A 22,831-nucleotide genomic window follows, 5' to 3' on the forward strand; every position below is an offset into this window, starting at 1 on the left:
TAATATTTTATGGCCACATGCTTTGCTTTAATTTGGTGGTTGCAGTGAAGGTTTGCAATAATATTAGAATGGGAATAAAGCGGCTGAAACTGATAAAAGTGAAACCCTGAATGCACACGGTCTTCATATGTCCAGCTTCTAATAAATGCAGAATTGTTCAGAGCCTCCTATACTGGCTGTATTAATAAATACAACAGACAGAGCGACAGGAGAGATGCATGACTGAAGCTGAAGTGTTTATTCAGTTATGCTTTCAAAATCGTAAAGGAAACTCTAAAGCTGACAGCAAACAATAGTTGATGTTTAAGTCAGAAAACACAGGGCACCAGTGTAGGCATGAGAGGCATGTAGACTGTCAAACCAGCAGCACAGGACCATGAATCTCTTCGATCTTTCAGCTCCAAGATAAAGATCTAGTTCCTCTATAACTTCCTGGGCATGGTGTGTGAGAAACAATGGGTATGGGTCTGTCTGCACAGCTGTGGTTCAGTCTGTACTTTTTATATGTTTCACTAGTGATCATTTTCTTCCATCAGTTGCTGCATGGTAAAATTCAACCTGTGCTGCAGGAGACAAAGAAAAAATGATCCCACAGACACAGCTAAGATTTGATTTTTATTTCTATTGGGGTGTAGATTGCTTTTAAATTGGCTCTCCAAAAATAATACTTTGTTGGATACAAAACTTCGAGTAGTGGAATCTGGACTACAACTACATCAGTACTTTAAAACAGTGCAAAAAAACAACTAAACAGAGCAACAGCAGTTCATAAAACAGTACAAAAATATGGAAAATCACAAAACAATTTTACCTCTAGGGGTGATGAAAGGATATTCATTTTAAGAATATAAAATGGTGTAGTCCTGAGCTTTAAAATCTTTTTGATCTTGGGGATACTGGAGTAAAAACGTTCTTGAATGGTGTACAGTGCACAGGCTGTGATTCAAACCAAGAAATCTGGTGCTGTGGTGAGAAATAAAGCCCCTCACCTACATGTGCTACAGATCCATAACCTCAAATAAACAGGAAGGGACAGCAGATGAAGACACAAAGACCCTTGATTCACACCCCAGTCACACACAACTCAAAACCATGGATAGTAATAACATTTCTAAATACTGAATCATTCATGTATTCATATATATATTTAAATAGCTAAATATATACAGTTGGTAATATATACATTAATGAAAGAACAAGCCAATGCTCTTCTATTTTGACATACGACGCTTCCCTGAAGTGGAGCGGGTCACAGGGGTCGTGTGGTCTTGGGCTTTCATGGTGGCGTTAGTGCTGTTCTCAGATCAGTTATGTCATAGTTGGACGTCTGTGTACTTCACTCCAGAGGGAGGAAAGAATGAAATAGAGATTCAACATTCAAGATTCAAGATTGGTTTATTATCAGCACAACAGTATACACAGTATACCGTCTATTGAAATAATTTTTCACACAGGCCCCCCCAAAGTTCAGTCATACAAGAGAGAAAAATATATATGTATATACACACTAAACTAAACTATACTAACTAAGACTAGAACTTAAATACTATAACAATCTCTATAAAAGAAAAGTAAAACTTTTCTGTATGACAAACAGGACAACATCATGTAGGATGCCTGTAAGTGGATATGTTGGATCTTTCAAACAGAACACAAGGCAAGACAAACATGTGAAAAAATTACCAGAAATGTGCAAAATGGTCAGTATGTTATCAGGTGCACAAGGCTGGAAGTGTATTGCTGTTGACTTTATCAGTTGCAGTTGATGGCAGTGCATTGAGTGCATTGAGAGCTCTGACTGCTTGAATATCATGTAACTTTGTTCTGGAGATTAAAACACCCAACCGGAAAATCACATGTGGTTGACATGTCCTACTCACCACTTGGGGATAGAAGTGTTACAGGTTCTGAATGGGTTAATAAAATCCTGCTGGTCTTGAGGAGTTAATGTGTTAAAACAGATTCTTTTTGCGTGAGACCATCTTTTAATCTGTTTATCCGTGTTGCAGTTCCTCTAATTACCTGATTGTTGGGGGTTTTTTTATCCCCATTGACTCCCTGTAGAAGCACAGCCTCCTCGCAGTTCATCTCCATGACAATTGCATCCTTATTAGACTTCTTTGTTCTGAAATGGTACACAATCACATTCATCCCTAAACCAAACCAATATGGGCCTCCAGTAACTATAAAACGGAGAATTGCCACATAACCATGGTTCGCTTACAGGTCCTGCTTTCCTGATCGGCCACATGGCATCTTGCCCTTCTTGTAGAGGAAGTAGAGGACACTGCCCAGGATGGCCAACAGTAGAACGCAAACGATGAGGACAGCAACGATCACTCCACTGCCCCCTGGTAGAACACAGGAAGGGTTGCAAGTGCACGTCAGCAGACAGCAAATCATAATAAGGCCTGGGTCCCTGAATGAGTTTTTCGAAGTAGGAATAGTGAAGCTGAAAAGAAAATGAAAGTGAAGCTGAAAATGAAATGTAATGCAAAGCTAATGCCTGGAAAGCCACAAACCCACCAAATATCCACTGTTTTTGCAAAAGTTTACCTACAAATGGGCACTGTGAACAACCATTAACATTTGCAGGGAAATTTGTGCCAAATCAGTGGATGAGATGATCTGAAAGGATTTCATTTCACCATTTCGAACCATTTGACAACACAAAACAACACAGAGTGATACTCTTCCAGCAACTGCCTGGACAAACTAATCTGAAATCTCTGAGCGTGAGGTTACAAGTGACATCAGAGTCCAAGAAGAGCAGGGTAGAGGAAGCAGATCAAAGCTGATACATGTAGCTAAACTGGAGAAACAGCCAGAAAAATAGCCTGCTCCTTGTCTGCATGATGTAAACATAGCAAAAAATACTTTATATAAATGCTTTATAGTACAGGTATCCCACGGTACGGTCTATACCTCATTTTTTTTTGCCAGGGTTTCTGTTTGTTATTTTCTTGTGTTTTATTTTGCTGCGGTTGGTAACAGATGTGAAATGCACCTTTAAGACAGGCTGTGTTATGTGGTGGGGTTCAGCGCTCAGCCTTCACTTGTGTGATTTACTTTAGTTGAGTTACTGGGACTGGGTGGCTTGTAATGACTTTCACTTTTGAAAGAAATGTTTGACCTCTAAATTGTTTAATGTCGTTCAACATTGCATAGCCATGTTAAAATACCAGAAGTTTATAGATGGTGAGTGAGATGGAAACCCCAGCACCCCTGTTTTATATTAGGGATGCATCAATTAGTTCAACAGTGACACAGAACACATAAAACATGCTTGCATATCCCCAGTAGGAAGAGACAGGTAAAGGAACCCGCCCCATTGGCTGCGGTACGCTACATTATTTTTAAACTTCCCCATCACAGATGATGCTAAAAATAACCACCATCACAAGTCCACGTGACCCAATGAGCGTAACTATGAAAACACCACCCCAGACTCCACCCATTCCCGGCCTCTACAGGGTCCAAAAACTATTTGAGTCCATTGGAAAGCTGAGAATATGAAAATAAAAACTTTAAAAGCCTGCTCACTTACTACTTACATTTTAAAAATGCGCGTCACACTGATACGGAGCACAAATTATGATTTTTTTTCCCCAGACCATTCTCTTAAACCCACGATGTCCTCTGATTCTCTGATTATTTTTCGTCAGCGGTGAATAGATCCCAACGTAAACTGTGCTTCCAGTCATGTGCTCCGCCTAACACGATTTACTCAGAAATGTCCTATTTGTTCAAAATCGTGCTCAACAAACCGAGTGTCAGTTCCCTCAGCCAATTCTACACACTTTTAGCTTGAAACTGGCAAATGAAAAGATGGTTAGAAGCAAGGAAGTGCTGGCCATGCGTCACTGTGCGTTTATGTAGTTTATCTGTTTCATGAGATTATTGCGGTGATTAGTGCACATTATAATTTATATTGTTTGTGGAGTACATCCAACACCCTGCTGGTGGACAAGCAGCGCTATAATCAGAAGTAAACACTTTTGTCTGTGAATATTATTTTATTAATTAAGTGAACACAAGGCTATTTCAATTACAGTTTATGTTATAACTTTTTTGCTTATGTGCCTGTCCTAGGTTTACAGAAGAAAAGGTTATCTGCAGCAAACTAAAATTAGCAGCACATAAAAATATGTTTTTGAATCTTCTCTTTCATATCAAAGTTCTATTTTTAATAAAAAAATGTTGGTTTGGGTTTTGTGTTAATATTAAAATAGGAAAATTAATAACTGTTTAATGTTCAGTGCTTGCAACATGTTTAAGGAAGATACATCTATATTGTAACTCTACTAAATTTTTTGTTTCATTGATCATTAAAATTATTTCTAATGTTTTTGAGTGAAGTACCTAAATAACAGCCGTTTTATAACTATGTTATGCATAATCTGACCATGGAGAAAACCCAGAGACACACAGACATCACAGCATTAGTTGTAGCCATACATTATACTTCAGATCTGGGAGATTTCTGGAGACACAGGCCTGCACAGTTCACTTCTGTTCCAACACCAAATTCCCCTCTTATCACTGTCTGGCAGGCCGCCAGATCTAGTTCGACTAGATCTAATGTTTTTTTTATGTTTTCTTTAAACTGTGCAGCCCTATGCGGGTGGATTTCAAGTGTGTGCACACATGGAGAGAGGAGCAAAAAATGGGCATGCTGGCCAGGCAGATGCGAGTTTTCTGGAAAACTGACAAACCTTTCTGGAATCTCCTGGAGGGGGTGCTGGTTACTGGTACTGAGACTGAGAATTTGAAAAGATCAAGATCTCAGGTCAGTATATAAAGTGCTGCACAAGTCAGTGCTGAAGGAAATGGTCTCATGTGGATCATTGATCTACTTGAGGTCTCTACAGTCAGGGAAAGCATTGTTTGAACCCCTGCTGGTTTTGTACGTTTGCCCACTTACAAATAAATGATCAGTCTATAATTTCATAATGTTTATTACCCTGGATTGGTCTACAAGACCATCAAGCAGTTGGATGAACAGGTGACCACAGTTGGTGCAATTATTCGCAAATGGAAGAACCATTAAATAACTGCCAATCTCCCTCAGTCTGGAGCTCCACGCAAGGTCTCACCTCATGAAGTTTCAATGATAATGAGAAATGATCTCAAGGTAGCTGAGGCCATAGTCACCAAGAGAACAGTTGCACTACGCAGTGAAAGACTGAAATCCTCAAGAAAGCACATGTACAGGTTTGCTACAGAACATCTAAATGATTCAGAGGAGGACTGGGTGAAAGATTTGTGATCAGATGAGACCAAAATTGAGGTGTTTGGCATCAGCTCAACTCGTCTGCCTCAGCCAGGGCATTGAAAATGGATCATGGGTGGGTATTCCAGCATGACAATGATCCATATGACACCACCAAGGCAACAGAGGATTCACTCAAGAAGAATAATATTAAGGTCTTGAAGTGGCCTAGACAGTCTCCAGACCTTGATCTCATAGAAAAACTGTGGAGGGAGCTGAAGGTTCGAGTTGCCAAACATCAGCCACAACATTAATGATTTGGAGAGGATCTGCAAAGAGGAGTGGGACAAAAACAAGATATGTGCTAACCTTGTGGCCAGGAATCATCTAATCTCTGTGACTGTGAACAAAGATTTTGCCACCATGTTTTCATTTATAACTATTTTGAAATCACTATCACTTATTTGTTAGTGGGCTTACAAAATCAGCAGGGATTCAAAAAAAGATTCCCTGACTGTATAATCGATATAAGGTGTCTCAGCCAGATTCAGTTCTCTATTTTGGCTTTTACCTGTAGTTTTACTGATGGCAGAGGTAGAGAGTGGGGAGGTTGTAAAAGTGAAAGCTGCAAGACAAAACACATTCCTAACACAAACACTCAAAAAGCAGTAGAACCCATGGATAGATACATTTAGGCATAATGTTTAGTGACCCTGAGCTCTCTAACAGATATTCCTGACCAGTGTTGAGCAAATAACTGAATTACCATAACAATTACTGCATTTAATATGAATTAAATACTATGAAATGTATCTGGTTGTTGAAAATGTCATAGTCATATTCTCAGTAATTTCAATAATTTTAGTTATGTTGTTATGTTCCAGCTCTTTTCCTGAAAAATGATCTCAGAGAGAGTAGTACAGGTAGCACATGTTTAAAGCAACGATACCCTCCACCAGCATTTTGACCCAAAACCAATATGAAATGTGTATTAGATAGAATAATACATCATGGCCATTTCACACTTCACCCAAGAGTACAAGACAAAAAGTCTCCATAATATATCTTAATATCTATATTAATACATGATATGTACATATATACAGTACAGGCCAAAGGTTTGGACACACCTTCTCATGTTTTTTCTTTATTTTCATGACCATTTACATTAGTAGATTCTCACTGAAGGCATCAAAACTATGAATGAACACATGTGGAGTTATGTACTTAACAAAAAAGGTGAAATAACTGAAAACAAGTTTTATATTCTAGTTTCTTCAAAATAGCCACCCTTTGCTTCAGGAGGTAGTCACCTGAAATGGTTTTTCAACAGTCTTGAAGGAGTTCCCAGAAGTGTTTATCACTTGTTGGCCCGTTTGCTTTCACTCTGGGGTCCAGCTCACCCCAAACCATCTCGATTGGGTTCAGTTCTGGTGACTGTGGAGGCCAGGTCTCCACTTTTTATTAAGTACAGAAATCCACACAAGGTCATTCATAGTTTTGATTTCAGTGAGAATCTACCAATATAAATGGTCATGAAAATAAAGAAAACACATTGACTGAGAAGGTGTGTTCAAACTATGTATATATATACTCATAATATCAATATTAACATATCCATTTGAAATATTCAGTTAAATATTGATATGTCTTATGTTGTTCATCAGGCTTTCAAGAGCAATTTAAGAGATCTTAACAGTTGCATACATGTAAGAGAAATTAAAAGTGGGATCAAACATACGTTCAGTGGTGGGGTCAGCAGAGGTAGTTTCTGTAAATGAAGAGAAGACTGAAAATTGTGTCTGTGAAAAAAATGCTTGTCTGTGTGTGTGATTTAGGTTTAGGTTACAATTCATCTCATTTGAACTCAAAAACATATTGATAAAATTATGTGCAATTCCATAGTGTTTAAAATGTGTTTTTTTATACTTTTTGTATTACAACTCAATATTATGTCTGGAACAATGGCAGAAAACCCACCGGATTCAATCGTCAGTGTAGCGTTGTCGATACCAAACTCGTTTTCTGCCTGACAGGAAACGGAAAGGCTGGCATCTCGCCTGAGAGTCACCATGCTGACAGTGTCGTCCCCCATTTCTGTCTCATTAGACTGTAACTTCTAACAACACAGCAATTACACAGCATCAGAGATAAATCACAGTGTGGTCATGGAAACTGAATCAAAACTCAGCTGGCTGAAGTACCTGTCCATTTGGGAGGATCCAGGTCATGACGGACTTGGGGTAGCTTTGTACCAGACAGTTCAGGGTCACATAATCCTTTGCATAGTTTTGCCAGGAAACTGTGATCTTCGGAGGTCCTAAAAAAGAAAAAGAGGACAATTCTTAATCTTGAATCTTTAGGAATAATCTTATTCTGATCAACCAATGACTGAGGTGATTGAGCAGAACTCACCCTGTACGTTTATGCTCAGGGATCCCTGAGTCTCAAGCCCATCCAGAGAGGGTGTGGTTACAAGGCATATGTATTCTCCAGCATCATCACGGCTGATGTTTGAGAGGTTCAGTACATGTCCCTCCAATAACTGCTCACCATCCTAAAGAAACCATACAAGATCTCAGACTCCATAAGCTTCAAAAATCAGTATCTCGTTTCATCTTAGTCGATTATAACCTGGCCATTGAAAATAGTGGAGATTTGACTGATTTTACAGATGCCACAATATCACAAATGCCATCTTCTCAACACTTATGACTTGTCACAGTGTGACATCAAAAGTGCTCAATCCAAAATCCAATATAATAATCCAATTTGAAGGTTACAATACAACATTAAACTTACTATTAGCAGCTTGGACCATTTGTTGGTAGACTACAAAAAAATGTCATGATCTTTCAGAGCATAAAGCATCAAAGCCTCTAAAACATTGTTTTCTTAAGTGTTGTGTCCATGCCCACTCCCACCTTCATCCAGACAGTGTGAGTACTTAGAGAGGAAAGGGCATTGCAGGTGGCCTTCATGTTCTCTCCCTCAGAGACGATGTGGGGGCTAATGGGAAGAACAACAGCAGGATCCAAAACTGGGGAGAGAAGAAAGCCGAATTATTTAAATATTTAGGAATATAAAAAACCTTACAACTTAAATGCCATATGATCTTCAATTAAACGGCAAAATGTCATGATCAGTAAATGTGGCTCGGGGTCATACTGGCATTTCTTGCACAATATGACTTTCTGTACTTGACAAAATGCATTCTATAGCAAAGTGACGTTCTGTTGTTGATAAAATGGTCTTTTGTGGGTGAAATGGCGCCACTTGTCCACCAAGTGGCATCACAAAATCATTTACCTAATGATGATTTCCACTTCTGGTTACCCCTGCCTATATCATCTTCCCGGTTTTTCTAGTTTCTGGGAGAGAGGAACAAAGGAGCTGGGCAATCAGCCTCTGACATGAACTGGTGGAGGAGACCCCAGTGATGTTATGGCTGGGGCTCTGTGCATATCGCCATCTGGTTTAGCCCTTGTGGCCATATAAGTTTCAAGCCTTGCACCTGCCACATGCCTTCTTTCCTCAAGCATAACAAAATGCATTTAACGGATGAAATTACTTTACATTCTGTGCACAATATTAATTTCTGATCTTGACAAAATGCCTTTCACAGACAAGATGACATTTTGTCAACAAACTGATTGTCTGTACCTCACATAATACAGATTTTTACTACAAAATGCAGGTCCTTATATCATCTTAGTGAAAGTACTAATTTTTGTCATTGTGAAACACTGCAGCACAGCACACGGTGACACAACGAAATGTGTCCTCTGCTTTTAACCATTACCCTTGGTGAGCTGCGGGCAGCCATGACAGGCGCCTGTGGAGCAGTGTGTGGGGACGGTACTTTGCTAAGCGGCACCTTGATGGTTCAGGATTTTCACCTGCAACTTTTGCAATCAGTTTGGTAGTCACACAAGTAAAAAAAATTCTTGTTGTTTCTATTTCAGATACTGAAAATCGGTTTTGTCCCTTTTGGCCATTTTAATTTGCTTCTTTTTGTAAGGTGTTTCAGGAAGTTCAACTCTTGATTTAGGGGTTGGCCCTCTGGGGTAAAAAGGGTGAGCCTGGAAATGCAGTCTGTATAAACATGAATGCATACTGGGTTAAAGCACTTCACGTAATGTTTATTTATGTAATGAGGGAGGGTGTGGCCCAAAAAGATCAATACCCTATATCAAGGTGTGCATAATATTTAGGCAGCTTAATTTTCACAGATAAATGGGCAAAAAAAAAGACTTGTAAAAAGTATTTTCAAGGGATGTAGCACTCTTGAAATTAGTAAGATATTGGGGCGTAATCACAGAACAAGCAAACATAGTCAACAGGGTTGCACTGTACAGACCCCACCCACACCTGAACCCAAACCCTATAGAGAACTTGTGGGCCCTTTTAACAGTCATGGAAAGCAGTACACCTCTCCGAACAGTGTGTGCGAGGTTGCAGTTGGGAGGCTATAATATAATTAATCCTCAAAATTCTCACTTGCATAATAATTGTGCACACGGTGTATAAAATCTGTTGTGTATTATGTATGTTCAGGACTGTGTAGGATACTGCTGAGCATGTTTTGTGTGTGCTGGCTTATGTTTTGAGGCATTACTCACAGTTCACGTAAATCTCCATCTCATCTTCATTCTCATCATATGAGGTCAGGTCAAATATTGTACATTTGTAAGTGCCACTTTGAGACCGAGTAACATTGTGTAGCTCCAACCTGTTGTCTACCACCAGCGTATTTGTTAACTCCTCCTGAGGGAGAATAGAAGTGCCTTTTAGGATATTCATCACACAAATGGGTCTCCATAAAGTGTGCAATGAGGGTTGACGTTTCTTACATTGTTATGGTAGAATGTAATTTCTGGCGCAGGATTTCCGTCATGATTGCACCGGATATAAACGGTGTCCCCTTCTTTAACTTGGCCTTTGGGAGACTCTTTCAAAACCTCCACAAACGTTGCAGGATCTAAATGGGAGAAAGCCATGCTGCATGAAACATTGAACGACCCTGATGTGGAATTCAGAATGCACATTTTCAGTCAGCCATGAAAATTTTCTTTCTAATGAATTGTAGGTACACACAAAACTGGGACTCACAGTGCACTGTGATTTTGATGTGAGGTGATTCCACCATCCGTGTTTCCCCGGGTGTACTGTAGGACACCTCGCAGTAGAACATGGCATCCTTGTCTTCTTTCATTACTTTGAGTTTCAGTGTGCTGTCGACCGAGACTAACCCACTGGATTCCTTTGTTTGACGGATGTCCACGGAAACCTCTAAAACACGAACACATAAAAGCTATGGAGTTGTCTGTGTTAGCTTCTGAAGGTAGAGACAGCACCATGCATGATCTGAGGCCAAAGGATTATGTTGACTGACAAGGTTGTAATTGCTGAGGAGCAAAGGTTACATACAGACCACTGGTTACCCTGTGTGAATTCAGCATGCCCATATCTCAGACCTGCTGTTGCACTCGCTGACTGCCTGTTAATAGCTGGTTGGAGATAACCTCAACATGACTATCTTAGGGCAGCGTTACAGTTTTACTTGAATAATCTCTGGTATTTCAATCAGAGAAACTCAGGGTTAAGTGTCTTGCTCAGGGATACAATGGTAGTATGTGATGCCAGGCTACTATCAGCCCTTCTGGTTGGGCTGCCTCGAAGTTCCACTCGACTTCTCCAGTCAACCTACAATGCTGCAGCACAACTTGTTTTCAACCTTCCCAAACTTGACTCCAAAACATTCCCTCCACTGGCTTCATGTAGCTTCCCCCACATCACTCAGCTCTTCCATATATTTCTGCATAAAAATCTGCATTATTAAGCTAATGGTATTTACAGATTGGTCCCTAGTGAACCAAATGAAGGATTTCAATGATGGACATTTTATAGCACTCTGGAAAAGAGCATCTGCCAAATGCTGTAAATGCAAATGATCAAAGCTCAGTACCTCACTCCTCATGGCACTATGTAACAGAACATCATTCAGAAAACATCTCTGCAACATAATCCGTGGACATCTTTCAGTTTACATTTACATTTACAGCATTTATCAGACGCCCTTATCCAGAGCAACTTACAATCAGTAGTTACAGGGGACAGTCTCCCTGGAGCAACTTAGGGTTAAGTGTCTTGCTCAGGGACACAATGGTAGTAAGGGGGATGCGAACCCGGGTCTTCTGGTTCATAGACAAGTGTGTTGCCCACTGGGTTTCCATCAGCGTTTCTTCATATTCCAATGATACATTTATTTGAATGATTTAAAAAAAAAATCCTACAATCTGCTAATTAATCAGATAATTTCTCCTTGACTCCAAAATGTGAGTGAAAACTTGTCACAGAATCTTACATGGATCTGCCTTCTTTCACATTTTCATAGTTTTTTTTACCTCCAGGAGAATCCTGCAGGGGGATTCCATTACGATACCAGGTAATATTTGGAGTGGGGTATCCATTCTTCACCTCACAAGTTGCAATCTGCCAGTCACAGAGAATATAAATGTGTTTATTTTTACTTTCATTGATTGATTCATTCACTCATTTCCCTTCCTTCATCAATACACACCTTTGATGGTTCCTCATTAATGATATGGATTCCTGTAGTTTCACTCTTAATGGTGGGGAATTCTGGCTTATCTAATGGATGACAAGGGGGTGCATGTGACATACTGTAACTGGCACTCGCTCAGATCTCTAGCATTTTCACATTCTGGAAGGAATGTAAGTGATATCACCTCAGAGAGGTCATGGTCATAATGGTTCATTTCATTCTAAATTCATGTAACCAGCCCCATGAAGCTCCTGACTCACGGAAGACGCTAATACGGGTGATACCCTCCGCGCGGCCGTCAGACATTGAGTCGACCTGGCAAATGAAATCCAGCTCATCCTGCAGACCCACATTCTTGATGGTCAGTGCCATGCCTCCCGAGCCCAAATCAAACATGCTGATGCGGTCAGCCTGAATGGTGTCTTTTTCTGTGAAGGACGTTGTGTGGTCCTTGTAGAAGATCCGCTGCTTGGGGCTGCTGTCACCAGGTGCTTTCTGGCCAGAACAGGAAAATAATAGTAAGTGGTATGTGTGTGTGTGTGTGTGTGTGTGTGTGTGTGTGTGTGTGTATGGGGGTGGGTAGGCAAGGGGTACTCACAGAGAACCACTGTATGATCACTGAATGGGGGTCCACTGGCTTGGAGAACATGCAAGGGATCTCAGCAAAATGACCCAGAAACACATTCACCTGGTCCTCCATACTGACTTGCAACTGGCCAATACCTGTGCAAACACACACATACACAAAGATTACACACACAGAAATCATACATGCACACACACAGACACACACACACACACACACAATTTATACACACGATCAGTCTAGGTTACACTGTTGCACAAAAAGGTGACATGGTCACCAGAATAAAGTTCTGGTCATCGTAATGTTAACGAGCTATGCTGCATTCAGTGACAGGCCAAACCCACAGCAGAATATGATTCCTCCTCCCAGATTTTTCTTGCTACCACTGATGGAATCCTTTTTAGTTTATTTTTTCCTTTGTTTATATGATATGCTAATATCCGTCTGCTTGTCTTGTCTGACACATGGGCTGCAAAAAAGTATTTTTTTTGTATCGCCCCTAAAAGGTGAACTCTTCGCAGGTCAAGTGTTTCTGCTCAGCGCCTGCAGTACAGATTTTAGCTTTTCACTTTTCTCACCTATTTTTCCCCATCTACAGATCATGTCTCACAGATAATGTGCTGATAATGTGCTCTTTTTTTCACTTTTAAATACAGAGAAAGAGAGAGAGAGAACATGAGATTACCCTCAAATACACATTTAAACGGACAAACACACTGCATGTCTGAATTCCTGATCAAGTGGGTCGCCGTAAGAGGAATTTCATCCACCCCACCCCACAAAACGACAGTGGCATTTTTACATCCAGTGTCCCAGTAAAGAAAGACTGCATTTATGGTGAAACAGAGACCCTGTGTTCTCTCACGCCACACACTCTTTTACTGAATCCAGCAGCTGTACTCTACTGTACTCTGAACCCTATTTTCTGTTGTCTGGAGTCCATCTAATTTGCTTAATGAATCCCGGTGAAAACCAGTGTAATAGAGCCAATCAAAACCAGCCAAAATCCATCATATCAGTCTAGGCATGGGTCCGGCATCCTCTGAACACTGTAAGAAGGCTGTAACCTTAGGTGTGTGTGTGTATGTGTGTGTGTGTGTGTGGGAGGCGTGCACTATTGGCCTGGGCTTCCCTTGCAGGTCTGCAGTGCCTCTTGAGGAGGTCATTCTGAGGGATTTTCCCCACACAGCCCGTCATGTCCGCAGAGATCATAATCTGAATAGAATAGATCTTTTTTTATCCAATCAAGGCTAGAAGAACATAAGCCTCATTTAGTAAAAAATCAAGCATCTCTATAAACATCAGTCAGAAATTATGCTTTTTCTGTCATGATCCCACGTTTTCTATGTACATCTTTGTTCTTTTCGTCTTCTTTTTTGTTTGTTTTGTGTGTGTAGTGTGATGTAATGGGGCATGTATGTGTGTGGGTAAAGTAAAGTAAAGTGATACACAGCAGCACAGCACACGGTGCACACGTGAAATTTGTCCTCTGCATTTACCCCATCACCCTGAGTGAGCAGTGGGCAGCCATGACAGGCGTCCGGGGAGCAGTTTGTGGGGTCGGTGTTTTTTCTCAGTGGCACCTCAGTGGCACCTTTGCGGATCGGGATTCGAACCGGCAACCTTCTGATTACGGGGCTGCTTCATTAACTGCTAGGCTACCACTGCCGCCTATATATATATATATATATATATATATATATATATATATATATATATATATGTGTGTGTGTGTGTGTGTGTGTGTGTGTGTGTGTGTGTGTGTATATATATATATGACTACATATAGACAATTTACAATGTGCTGTAGTTCTTGGCTGTGTTCCACACATCCACCCACTGTAAACAACATCATTTGCCCGCCCCATCCTCTATGACTCTAGTGGGCTTGCGTGGTTGGATGAGAAGGATGTTTTCCCATTACTGCAATCTGATTAGGATTTTTCCCAACAGGCACATTTCCTGTGCATTAGTGGGGTCATCACAGTGCTGACTCACTCTGTCAAAACCATCAAACAACATGAAGAACGATGCCAGCAGCCCATGAACACAAACACCTCCACCTCTCCAACTGAACTCCATACAGAGTCCTCACACCAAAATATAATTTCAAGCCCAGCACAGAACCCCATTCATGTAGCACAAAACCCCGCATGTGCCTAGACAGTGTCGTTAAAGTGAGTCACACGGTCCAACACCCACACACTGACCCTTGAGTTACCCCAACATCCCTCTCCTGACCCACAGCGGACAGCATCCCCCTTCTCAAAAGCTGAACAACACAAGGAACATATTGGAGACGGGAGGCCCTCCGCAGCACTGTCCAACTTACACTAATGCGGGACTTGTTCACTAGCGTAAGGTGAAAGACCTGCTTTGTATAGTGTTCTATATCTTGAAAAAAAGGTATTATCGGTGTTTCTTTCTTTTTATGGAAATCCTGAGGTTGTCTTTGACATTACACTAGCAAAACGCTCCATGCTTATCGCATAGTTTGAAAATAATGCCCACAGTAGCATTGTGCATCTCAAAAAATGTTTGGGAAAATGTAATTTATTTTTGAAGTTTTATTTGGAAAGATAAACCTCCCACCCATCAACCCAAACCAACTACTGATTGTGCAAATTAAACTTTTAATAGGTATTGTGAATGACTGATCTCAGGTAATATTTTAAAGCTGGAAATACACTGTGCATTTTTTTGTAGCCTATTTTCACACTGTGCCGATTTTCATTCCTGGAGTGTAGCCGAATTGCAGCTTGATCATGTAGTCGTATAGTACGAGCACAGAATTACCCCTTGTCAGTACCCGATCAGTTCCACGCATGCGCGCACATACGCAATGGTTAGATTTAGGTCGTTAGCAAGGTGGCTTCTGTAGTATGCATGCACACGTATGTGTTGGGTGGTAGTGGCCTAGTGGGTAACACACTTGCCTAGGGACCAGAAGACCCAGGTTCAAATCCCACTTACTACCATTGTGTCCCTGAGCAAGACACTTAATCCTAAGTTGCTCCAGGGGGACTGTCCCTGTAACTACTGATTGTAAGTCGCTCTGGATAAGGGCGTCTGATAAATGCTGTAAATGTGAAATGTGAATGTGTTGGGGCACAGTGGTATGGCTTGGGTACTGACACCCTTCCCGACCAGGCCATGAACAATCGGCAAGAATATCAATTGTAAGAATATCAAACCTGTTTGAAATTTGTCACCCGTCATGAGGTTTGTCCTCACTTTGCGCATGTGCGAACACAGATATGAGGTACAAGTAGCAGCACATGAAGGATTGGCTAGTTGAGCTGTAGCAGCAACACATACAAGCCCACTTTTCATGACCGGAAAAAGAAAGTTGGTTTTATAGTGATAAATCAAATTAATCTTAGTTACTCACCTCCCCTTCTAAAGTAGCTGTACGTACCGGCACTTCTTTTTGGATTTTTCTGGCCAACGCAGCAAGTTTCAATGCTTTTTCCCCATGTGTAGGGTGGTAGTAGCCTAGTGGGTAAGACTCTCGCCTATGAACTAGAAGACCCAGGTTCAAATTACTACCAATTACCCACTTACTACCATTTTGTCCCTCCAGGGGGACTGTCCCTGTAACTACTGGCTGCAAGTCCCTCTGGATAAGGGCGTCTGATAAATTCAGTAAATGTAAATGTGTTCATATTGCTTGTGAAGAGTAAGCAGTCAGGTTGCATCCAAGCATCGGACCATACAGTGTGAAAACTTAAATCGTGAGCTTTTTTTTCTTTGCATGCGAAGAAATTTTGAGTTGGGTGTTTATCAACGACTGAAAAATTGCACAGTGCATGGTCAATGGTCAAAATTAATGTCACCTGGTCATTAGCAGCCCTTCCTTCTAAAAGGCTGAACAACATAAGGAACATATGGGAGACAGAAGGCCGACCGAAGCGCTGTCCAACTGACACTAAGTGTGGGATTTGTTCACTATTGTACACTCAAAGGTGCCCTCAGGACTTTAATAGATCAAACAATAAAGACCTGCTTGGTAGTTTTTGAGAATAATTAATATAATATAATATGCTTATAGTGCATAGTGCACCTCATAAATTAAAATATGGAAACATCATTTATTTTTATAATTTTTTTGGAAAAAAGAAACCTCCAACCCTTCAGCCCAAATGAAGTTTGAAAGTACATTTCATAGTTTTCTGTATTGTGAATACCTGTGACCATTTCTGACTGGTCACAGGTGAGAAATATTGGATTTTCGTGGCCTATCAGACAAAATATTTACAAAAACATAAAATAACATGTATAATGAATTAAGCAAGTATGAAAATTTGGCTTTTTAAAAAAATACATAAGGATAATCTTTAGGATAATGTGAAGAGAGGACGTAGACGTCCAGCCTTTACTTGCACACCACCACCAAAGTAAGATAGATGAATGGCAGTAATCTTGTGACAAAGGTGCAGGTTTATTTATAATGCGAGGATGTACTCAACAATGGAAAAACTACCAAAACCGGACATCATAGGCATCCATACATATACATATTAACAAAATACATATATTTACAGCCTCACAGCAAGCTGCTGCACCAATGCTACATAGAGTCACCAACCTGACCTAGAGCCACAAAGCCCCCCTCCATTACTATTCTCCCCCTATAAATACACCCCATCATTATCCCATAATTGGGTGAACTCATTATGGGAAATGCCATTGGGCATCCATCAGTGTGAATCTGGATATACATATACAGTACAGGCCAAAAGTTTGGATACACCTTCTCATTCAATGTGTTTTCTTTATTTTCATGACCATTTACATAGCACTTGTTGGCCCATTTGCCTTCACTCTGCAGTCCAGCTCACCCCAAACCATCTCGATTGGGTTCGGGTCCGGTGACTGTGGAGGCCAGGTCTCCACTTTTGTTAAGTACATAACTCCACATGTGTTCATTCATAGATTTGATGCCTTCATTGAGAATCTACCAATGTAAATGGTCATGAAAATAAAGAAAACACATTGAATGAGAAGGTTTGTCCAAACTTTTGGCCTGTACTGTATAAATATATATACATATTCATAATTCCACGCTATAGAAAACACAAGACATAACTATACATATTGTTACCACATTCCATAACCCAAACTATACAGAGAACATTTAGATATTAAAAAAATAAAAATGACAAACAATCCCTCACCCCCTACACACATTGGGTTACTTCACTATTAGCTACGATGGATGTGGAATTAATAAATGAAATCTGACTTTAATGTATGGTGTGTTGTGTTTATTTGGGAATGCTAAGTTAATGATGGCAATGTGTGACGTGTAGTCAGCATATGTGTTGTGACAACCTGAACAAAATAATACAATTACAAAGTTCACCACTCAGTTCAAAAACTTTTTTGTGCAAAAACTTTTTTACAGATGAGTTATGGGAGCATGCCTAACATTTATAACGTATAAAGTACTGTCACAGCCAATACACCTCCAGCCCACCAGAGAGCACCAGACCAGACAGAGAGACGGCAACCCGGAAGAGGAAATGAGAGCGGGCAGCGTAGAGTATAAAAGTCAGGTAACTCCGAGGAGACGCTGCCCGCTCTTTGAGTTGAATCTATTCCCCAGAGACGCTAGCCTTTTTTTTCCCCACGCCCAGCTGACTAGAATCCACGACCACGACCCTTGCCTGTCCCTGACCACGAGCCTTGCCTGCCCCCTTTATTACGAAGATCTACGGACGGATTCCACCTCGACACCACGACCTTCGCCTGCCACTGACACTGAGTTTGCCTGACCCTTGTAAGAAGACGATCTCCCCGCTACCCCCCACGAAGCCCTAGTTCTCTCCACGCCGCGCTGCGGCGCGTCCACGATTCCACTCCCGTTACCTCCGGCCTCCCTCTCCCCGACCAAACGCTTCCGGTCCTCCTCCCCAGCGCGTCCTATGTCTGCTCCCCGTGCGACGACTTGTCCCCTTGCTCCCAGCATGCCTGCAAATGCGTCCCCGAACTCCAGCAGTGACAGTAAGAGCGGGCCATCTCCTGACGCAGCAGGCATGTCCACCATGCAAGAGACGCTCGGTCAGCTGACCGCGTTCCTACAGCTGCAGCACATCGCCATCCAGGATCACCAAGACACGCAGCTCCAGCAACAACGTGCACTTCTCCAGGTCAGCTCCGCTCTCGCTGACCTGTCGGCACATGTCCACTCGCTGCAGTCCCAGCCCAGCTGTCCCGGTCCTGCAGTCGCCACTCCAGAGTCACGTATGTCCACCCTGGCGGGATTGGCCCCCCCGCCACTTTATGACGGTGATTCCAAGAGTTGTCGCGGATTTATCACGCAGTGCCGGCTGCTTCTCCGCCTCCAAGCCGCCCACCTCCCTGACGAAGAAACGGCGGTCGCGTATATAATTACGCGGCTGACCGGACGCGCGCTGGACTGGGTCACGCCGCTGGTAGAGCGACGCGACCCGATCTGTCTGTCTGTCCCCGCCTTCCTGGACCGCCTCCAGACCGTGTTTCAGGGAGAGACCGGGCGGCGCGCGTCGTCTTTGCGGCTCCTGTCACTACGTCAGGGAAATCGGAGCGTAAGCGATTACGCGATTGAATTCCGAACCCTGGCGAGCGACAGTGGGTGGACTGACGCCGCGCTCCCCGCCGCGTTCTACCACGGCCTCCGGGAGGCGGTGAAAGACGACATGGTAAATCGCGATTGGGGAACCACGCTGGACAGTATAATCACGCTGGCCACGTCCATAGACAGACGTCACGCTGAGCGCGACCAAGAACGACGTAGCCACGCCCCTTTCCACTGTGCCCCCGCCGCGCGCCTGCATGACGCCCCTAGGGCTCCGCCCCCCCGTCGGTCCTACGAACCCATGCAAATGAGCCGAGCCCGACCCCCACTCACTCCCCAGGAACGAAAGCGCCGAGAAGAGCAGAGACGCTGCTATTACTGCGGAGAACCTAACCACCTCAGCGCCGTCTGTCCCAACCGCCGAATAAAACCACACCCATCTGGAAAAAACCCACGCTTCCCTGAGGTCTGGAGTCCCCTGGCGAGGACCAGGGCCATTCCCAGAGCCACCTCTCCAGCTGCTGCCCCGTTCTTTTTTGTGGGTAAGAAAGACGGGGGACTGCGGCCATGCATTGATTATCGGAAGCTGAACGCGATAACTAAAAAGAACCGGTACCCCCTCCCACTTCTGAACACCGCCTTTGAACTCCTGGCAGGGGCCACTGTCTTTACTAAGCTGGACCTCCGGAATGCATACCACCTCGTTCGGATCCGGGAAGGGGACGAGTGGAAGACTGGTTTTATCACGCCATCCGGACACTATGAGTATTTGGTAATGCCCTTTGGTCTCTCGAATAGCCCAGCCGCCTTCCAGGCGCTCGTTAATGATGTCCTCAGAGACATGTTGGATCAATTTGTGTTCGTCTACCTAGATGACATTCTAATTTACTCACCCAACCTCTCGACCCACATCTCCCACGTCAGAAAGGTCCTCCAGCGCCTTCTACAAAACCGTCTCTTTGTGAAATTGGAAAAGAGTACTTTTCACGCAGCGGAAATCTCCTTCCTGGGGTTCCAAATCAGCCCCCAAGGAATTGCTATGGATCCCATCAAGACAACCGCAGTCACGGACTGGCCTGTACCCACCACCATTCGTCAGCTACAACAGTTCCTCGGATTCGCCAACTTTTACCGTCGCTTCATCCGCAACTTCAGCAAGGTGGCACAACCAATGACCTCCCTCCTTAAAGGCCAACCAACCCGACTCCACTGGAACCCCCAAGCTCAGCAGGCATTCAGTAAACTCAAACAGCTATTCACCACGGCCCCCATCTTATTCCACCCAGACCCCCAACTCCCATTCGTCGTTGAAGTTGACGCGTCTAGTCTAGGAGTGGGGGCGGTACTATCGCAACGCAACCCCCTGGACCACAAATTGCACCCATGTGCCTTCTTCTCCCGAAGACTAAACCCGGCGGAGCGGAACTATGATGTCGGGAACAGGGAACTCCTGGCCATCAAACTGGCCCTGGAGGAGTGGCGCCATTGGCTGGAGGGGGCAGTCCACCCATTTTTGGTACTGACAGACCACAAAAATCTGGCGTACCTCCAAAACGCCCAACGCCTTAACCCACGGCAAGCACGGTGGGCCTTGTTCTTCACAAGGTTTGAATTCACCGTATCCTACATCCCCGGCACCAAGAATGCGAAGGCTGATGCCCTGTCCCGCCGCTACACCCCAGAGGCTGAGGACAATCCGTCCTCCCCTATCCTCTCCCAGCCGTTCCTACTGGCCCCCGTACGCTGGACCCTCATGCAAGAAGTGATTGCGGATCACACACACCACCCCCCACCTCGGACCACGCCTCCCAACCTCACCTACGTGTCACCCCCTCTCCGACCACGCGTCCTACAATGGGGGCATGACACTCCATTGGCCGGACACCCTGGACGTCAGCGCACCCTGGCCAACATTCAGCAGACGTTCTGGTGGCCAGGCCTGGCCTCAGATGTACAGGCATACGTTGCCGCTTGTAACACCTGCGCCTCACACAAGGCCGACACACAAAGACCCCAAGGCCTTCTCCTTCCCCTGCCTCGCCCCCATCGCCCATGGTCCCATGTCTCCATGGATTTCATCACGGGACTGCCACGATCAAGAGGGATGACCACCATTATGGTACTTGTGGACCGTTTTTCCAAGATGGGCCGGTTCATTGCCCTTCCAGGACTCCCAACAGCTGCGCGAACCGCCGACGTCGTCCTCCAAGAAGTGGTACGGCAGTTTGGACCCCCAGTAGACCTCCTCTCTGACCGCGGCCCCCAGTTCATCGCCAGATTCTGGCGTCACTTCTGGGGACAACTGGGGGTATCGGTCAGTCTGTCATCAGGGTACCATCCCCAGTCCAATGGCCAGACCGAGAGGGTCAACCAGGAGGTGGAGACCTACCTTCGCTGCTACTGCTCGGCCCGACCAACCTCCTGGTCCCAACACCTCCTCTTGGCGGAGCTCGCACGGAACCAGCACAGTTCCTCGGCCACAGAGCGCTCCCCCTTTGAGGTGGTCACTGGCCTCAGACCCACATGGTTCCCCACGCCCATGGTCGAGGGACCGGTGCTGGCGGTCAACAACCGACTCCGCCAGCTCCACACGGTCTGGTCCCAAGTTCACCGGGTCCTCAACCGCACCGCGGAGCGCATGAAACGACAGGCGGATCGCCGCCGTCGGCCGGCCATCATGTACCATCCCGGAGACAGAGTTTGGGTCTCCACCCGAGGCCTGCCTATGCCGTCCAGTCCGCGAAAACTAGGACCCCGCTTCATTGGACCCTTCAGAGTGACTCGACGCATCAACCCGGTTGCATATCAGGTGGCCATTCCACGCACTCTGCGTGTCAGCCCAGTCTTCCATGTCTCCCACCTCCGTAAGGCTCACTCATCCCCTCTGCAACCCCCCCCATCTCTGCCACCATCTCCGCGGCGCATCGACGGCTCTCTGACCTACACGGTCCGTCGCCTCCTGGACGTCCGGAGGCGGGGCCGCGGCCTAGAATATTTGGTGGACTGGGAAGGCTATGGACCAGCGGATCGGTCCTGGGTTCCCCGGCGGGATATCCTGGATCCAGCCCTTCTCCTGGATTTCCATGACCGCCACCCTGATTTGCCGGGCCCTTCAGGAGCCGGGCCTAGGAGGGGGGGCTCTGTCACAGCCAATACACCTCCAGCCCACCAGAGAGCACCAGACCAGACAGAGAGACGGCAACCCGGAAGAGGAAATGAGAGCGGGCAGCGTAGAGTATAAAAGTCAGGTAACTCCGAGGAGACGCTGCCCGCTCTTTGAGTTGAATCTATTCCCCAGAGACGCTAGCCTTTTTTTTCCCCACGCCCAGCTGACTAGAATCCACGACCACGACCCTTGCCTGTCCCTGACCACGAGCCTTGCCTGCCCCCTTTATTACGAAGATCTACGGACGGATTCCACCTCGACACCACGACCTTCGCCTGCCACTGACACTGAGTTTGCCTGACCCTTGTAAGAAGACGATCTCCCCGCTACCCCCCACGAAGCCCTAGTTCTCTCCACGCCGCGCTGCGGCGCGTCCACGATTCCACTCCCGTTACCTCCGGCCTCCCTCTCCCCGACCAAACGCTTCCGGTCCTCCTCCCCAGCGCGTCCTATGTCTGCTCCCCGTGCGACGACTTGTCCCCTTGCTCCCAGCATGCCTGCAAATGCGTCCCCGAACTCCAGCAGTGACAAGTACATAAAGTACAATCATCAGAGTTTTTTTACTGTCCTGCTTCTATGAATGAGATGCATCAAAGCCAAAAGAAGCATCAAAGCCAAAAATGCATAACGGATTATGATATTCTATCTATTCTTATTTCACTGTGGCACATTTGCAAGGTGCTACACTCCTTTTATTCCGAATAAGCTGAAGAAATTGAATCAAAGTAAAAACTCAAGCT

General features: G+C 44.4%; 1 protein-coding gene across 4 annotated transcripts in view; it reads right to left on the minus strand.

The window, feature by feature from the left end:
• Positions 1–602: 602 nt before the first annotated feature.
• mcamb (melanoma cell adhesion molecule b) overlaps positions 603–22,831 on the minus strand; it is a 34,103-nt gene continuing 11,874 nt past the window's right edge. The window contains exons 2-18 of one of the 4 annotated variants that reach the window (XM_028968706.1): positions 12,379–12,503; positions 12,041–12,275; positions 11,796–11,866; positions 11,620–11,707; positions 10,325–10,504; positions 10,066–10,193; positions 9,835–9,979; positions 8,137–8,252; positions 7,628–7,769; positions 7,417–7,532; positions 7,193–7,331; positions 6,954–6,983; positions 5,784–5,837; positions 4,716–4,760; positions 2,225–2,351; positions 2,023–2,125; positions 603–1,334 (exon numbers count right to left, since the gene is read on the minus strand). In XM_028968706.1, coding sequence (XP_028824539.1) covers positions 1,314–1,334; positions 2,023–2,125; positions 2,225–2,351; positions 4,716–4,760; positions 5,784–5,837; positions 6,954–6,983; positions 7,193–7,331; positions 7,417–7,532; positions 7,628–7,769; positions 8,137–8,252; positions 9,835–9,979; positions 10,066–10,193; positions 10,325–10,504; positions 11,620–11,707; positions 11,796–11,866; positions 12,041–12,275; positions 12,379–12,503 — 1,865 coding nt within the window. In that variant the 3' untranslated portion in view covers positions 603–1,313. Of the gene's footprint in view, positions 1,340–2,022; positions 2,126–2,224; positions 2,352–4,715; positions 4,761–5,783; positions 5,838–6,953; positions 6,984–7,192; positions 7,332–7,416; positions 7,533–7,627; positions 7,770–8,136; positions 8,253–9,834; positions 9,980–10,065; positions 10,194–10,324; positions 10,505–11,619; positions 11,708–11,795; positions 11,867–12,040; positions 12,276–12,378; positions 12,504–22,831 lie in introns of all 4 variants that reach the window. The other 3 variants (XM_028968714.1, XM_028968722.1, XM_028968729.1) reach the window with 3 other exon arrangements.

The sequence above is a fragment of the Denticeps clupeoides genome, chromosome 2 (genome assembly GCF_900700375.1).
Source record: "Denticeps clupeoides chromosome 2, fDenClu1.1, whole genome shotgun sequence".
NCBI lineage: Eukaryota > Metazoa > Chordata > Actinopteri > Clupeiformes > Denticipitidae > Denticeps > Denticeps clupeoides.